General features: G+C 40.5%; 1 protein-coding gene across 1 annotated transcript; it reads right to left on the reverse strand.

Moving 5' to 3' along the window:
- Positions 1 to 258: 258 nt before the first annotated feature.
- LOC145067932 (uncharacterized) lies at positions 259 to 927 on the reverse strand. The gene has a single exon (XM_079014956.1). The coding sequence runs from the start codon at positions 925 to 927 to the stop codon at positions 259 to 261; it is 669 nt and encodes a 222-aa protein (XP_078871082.1).
- Positions 928 to 4,512: the final 3,585 nt, after the last annotated feature.

The raw sequence follows: 4,512 nt of genomic DNA on the forward strand, positions 1-4,512 counted from the left end.
AATTGGTGGTATCCGGACCTCAGATCTATCTTGGAAAAGTAACTGGCTCCATGGAGTTGGTCGAATAGATCATCGAATTGGGGAAGTGGGTATCGATTCTGGACGGTGAGCTTGTTCAATTCTCGTTAATCTATGAACATTCTAAAAGACCCGTCATTCTTCTTGACAAACAGAACCAGAGCTCCGCAAGGTAAGAAACTCGGTCTGATGAATCCTTTGTTGAGAGGTTCGCTTAGTTGACTAGATAACTCTTGCATCTCAGTGGGAGCTAGTCTGTAAGGTGATTTTGGCGATAGGGGTGGCTCCAGGTACAAGATCGATTCGGAACTCGAACTGGCGCTCAAGAGGTATTCCAGGCAATTCCTCCGGAAATACGTCAGGAAAATCACGTACCTCAGGAATGTCGTTGATGTTTTTATCCTCCTTCGTTTTATCCACGACATGAGAAAGAAAGGCGTGATTGATTTTATGCAGGCACTTTTGTGCTTTGATGTAAGAAATGAATCGGAGGTTTGAGCCAGGTTTATCTCCATAAACTGTTACAGTTTCATTGTTGGGTAGGTGAAAGCGAACGACCTTCTCGTGGCATATAATCTCACCATGGTGGGGGCTTAACCAATCCATGCCAACAATCACATCAAAGCTCCTAATATTAACAGGCATCAAACTGATTGGGAAGGAGTGATTATTTAACATTAGTGTGCACCCTACATAGAAATCGTTGGTTGATTCTGGTTTACCATTGGACATATCGACCGTATATGTTTCATTCAATTTGTGAGGATTTTGATTGAGTAAGTGTTTGAATTTGTGGCTTACAAAGCAACGTTCAACACCACTATCAAATAAAACGCACGCATAAAAGTTGTTGAGGGGAAACGTACCAGTCACCACTTTTGGATCTTGCACTGCTTCTCCTTGCCCCATGGTTAAGACCCTTCCTGTGTTTTGAATGTTGTTCTTGGGGAGTTGCGTTTAAAATGGTCGGTCTCTCCGCATCCATAGCATGCACGGCTGGCTCCAGAGTTGTTTTCGTTGGATTGTTTGTTTTGTTATGGGGGCATCTTGCAATACCAGATAGTGTGTCCCTTTTGATTGCAGTTGGTGCATTGGAAATCCTTGCATGCCCCGTAATGGTGATAGTTACACTTGTCACACTTGGGATCGATTCGCGCGTATGTCTTTGTTGGCGTTGTTGTGGTTGCGACAGGGGCAGTTGGAGCTGGTGCGGCGGGAGCGGTAGCAGAATGGACTGCTACTGTCTGTGGTTTCTTTGATGGCCCTACGTTCTATCATCCTCTTCGATTGTTTCCCCCCATTTTTCTTTCTTCCTCCTTCCTGTTTGCTCTCTCCCTCGATTGTTTTGGTACTTTTCATATCACTATGATCATAAAGTTTCTTAGCCAGCCACTCTGCAATATCGTAGGTCTCAGGTTTTCAGGCAATTACGTTACCCTGAATGGGAGGCATCAACCCCCAGATGAATCTCTCGACCTTTTTTCCTTTGGATGTTATCAGACCAAGACACAATATGGATAGCTCGTTAAACCTTGAAATGTACGCGTCAATGTTTGAATTTTATACCATAAGGTTCCACAATTCCTGCTCGAGTTTTTGAACCTCCCCTCAAGGACAGTACTCTGCGATTAACATTTCATTGAGTTCTTCCCAGGACATGGCGTTTGCAACGGGAAGTGTCATGGCCTCGATATGACCGTTCCACCATGACAATGCTTGATGGATGAAGGTGCAGGCAGTGAATTTGACCTTACTCCTTTCCGGACATTCGCATATCTCGAACACTGATTCAATCTTCTCGACCCATAGTTTCAAGGCTATAGCTCCTCCAGTCCCGCTGAAATTGCAAGCTCTTGCATTGGAAAAGTCTTTGTAGGTACAAGCCCTCACATGCCCTTGATTTATCCCTTGGTGGGAGTTTCCCTTCCCTTGACCATTACCACCATTATTTTCGTGTTGAATGTGGGCTAACGCTGCTATTACTGCTGCCGAGACTGCCGCTTGAAAAGCTGTGGAGTTCATTTCCGGCGGGGGCGGCGGTGGTGCTACTGTGTTTTTGTTCTTTCAGATTGGTCTCCTCAGCATCTTTCTGTCATGGATCAGAAGGAAAATAAGTATCTAATGCATTTTGCTTCACGGTTTCTTGATTATATAATAGTATCGGTGATTTGGGTGCATATGAACAAGTATGCGTATAAATTCAACATGTAATAGTAGCAACAAAGCACACAATGGGTAACACATCATAAGAAATACATATCCGCTTTTCATTGATAATTGTTTCTTCAGTACATGAATTTTTTTTTCCTTATAACGACATACAATACACAATGAAGTAAAAGCTAACATGGAAATACATAGGGTAGTGCACAGAAGGATGTCGATAAAGTGGCGAGTGAACATGTACTAGTCGCGACGACTCTGTTCTGGTGGTGCCGAAGATGAGGTCGACGTGCCCTTGAGCTCAACTAACCCACGTTAGGTGATCCGCACGCACTCCTCCAAAGCAGCATGTCGCTCCTGGTATTCTTTGACCTCCGCTCGTGCAGTGGCAAGATCTTCCATGAGTCATTCTATCGAATAGAAGTCTCGCTTAAGGTCTCGCATGCGAGTATTTGTGATCTGTAGAGCCGCTTGTATCTGCGTTACTTGGTTGGCGGTCACTTGAGCCTGGGCACCGATGTCCCTAATATATCTGACCATGATAGGGAGTGCGTGATCTGCTGGTCCTCCATGTCGAAGATTGTAGTAACCTCAGTTCATCCCAAATGGTGATTGTTGACCCTGGCGTCGGCCACATCTCTCGGTATCGTCAACCAAGGAGGTGTACGACAATTGTAGCCCATCCTATGTGGTGGTACCGTTGCAACACCACTAACACTCCCGAACACATGTTGGTCATATCTCAAATAACTATAGTTGATCAGGCTATATTTATTCCAGAAATGATTACATAACTGTCTAGGTTTGATTGTAGTGTTCAACCCTTGAGTTATTTGTTTTACTTCTTGTTATTATACGATCCTAGCAAGTACGTATTCTTTTATCTAGAGAGTTTTAGTCCTATTGTATTTATATTTGTATATCCTGTATGGCTGTATATACCAATCTGTTACACCCCCGAACCAAAACGGCGGAAACGTCCGGAGCCGGGTGATGTCATTGTGCACTATCATAACAATTGTATATAATTCAACCATAGAAAACCCAAACATCATACATCAATATAACAAGCTTACATTTTTTTACATCATGTTTATGTTTTCAAGTGTACACAAAAGAAACATCAGTAAGTAAATTTCCAAAATACAGCAAAATAATCCTGAGTTCGTGATCTATAACCTGCTTAATGATTTCCTGAGAATACAAGTAGTTTGAAAAGCATCAACATAAAATATGTTGGTGAGTTCATAAGCATTTTCATATAAAAACATTGATGACAGATTAGAAATACAGAAAACCCAATATTTTCTAATCAAATAGTTGTAATTCTTATTTCAAATCGAGTATAGTTGCATGTGTGTCTTAAATCATTGTTTTTGAAATCATACAATTGGTTTCCCCCAGAAAATCCTAAATTTTCTGATGTGTAAAAATAGTAACTTTGGTAAAAGCATAACTCTTGGGTGGAAAGTCTCTTTGTGATAATCAAAAGATAGTTGATCTTTAAACCGAAGGTGGAATCTGCATAAATATGTTTTTGATGTATTCTAGTGAGTCGTTATAACCATACTAATATGACGGAGTGCCTGTTATGACGTTCTTCAGGTGTCGGTTTTGTTTAAGACATTTGTCACCCTAGACTGGCCGGTCTAGCTGTAGCGAATAGCGAAGGTGCGGGGTATCATCCCTGTATAGATCTAAACACAAATTCCCATTCCCCCTCTACGAGACTCTGGTTATAACTCTTATAGGACTTTAGGCGTACACTATTATATATAAATAAATGTACTGTGAATATTTGTCTGACTAGAATACTAACCGATTTTTAAGCAAATCGTGAAACCAATATTTACTAAATGAATAATAATATTTGTAGTCGTTGACTTGTTATTTTGGTTAGTTTCGTTTCATGTTGGTTGTTAAAAATAATCCGCTTTGTGTATTTATCAATCAACCCAATATTAGCGAAGTCGACAAATTGGCTCTTCCCTTTATAAATTACTTGGAGGCGCTCCATTTGTCGGAAAGTGTCAAGTTATGCTTTGTGTTAAACTATGTCTTGTGTGTACTTATGACAGCAGGTTTATGACATACAAAATTTTCTGTCATAAAGATTCAAATTGTATATTTTCTTGCCGCAAATACGAATATTAAATATTTATGAAAATACTCCCTAATAGTTTGCAAAAAGTCATTTATAGGGCGTAAAGTTCAAAATTTTGAAGATCCTTGCAATATTGTCAACTTATAAGTCTATTTCAACAACTTTTTATCTTTAGATATGGAGATATGAAATAAGGGGGTATAAATGGACACATCCCAAAACCTTGG

This window comes from Lactuca serriola, chromosome 8, assembly GCF_051521515.1.
Source record: "Lactuca serriola cultivar US96UC23 chromosome 8, Lser_US96UC23_V15, whole genome shotgun sequence".
NCBI lineage: Eukaryota > Viridiplantae > Streptophyta > Magnoliopsida > Asterales > Asteraceae > Lactuca > Lactuca serriola.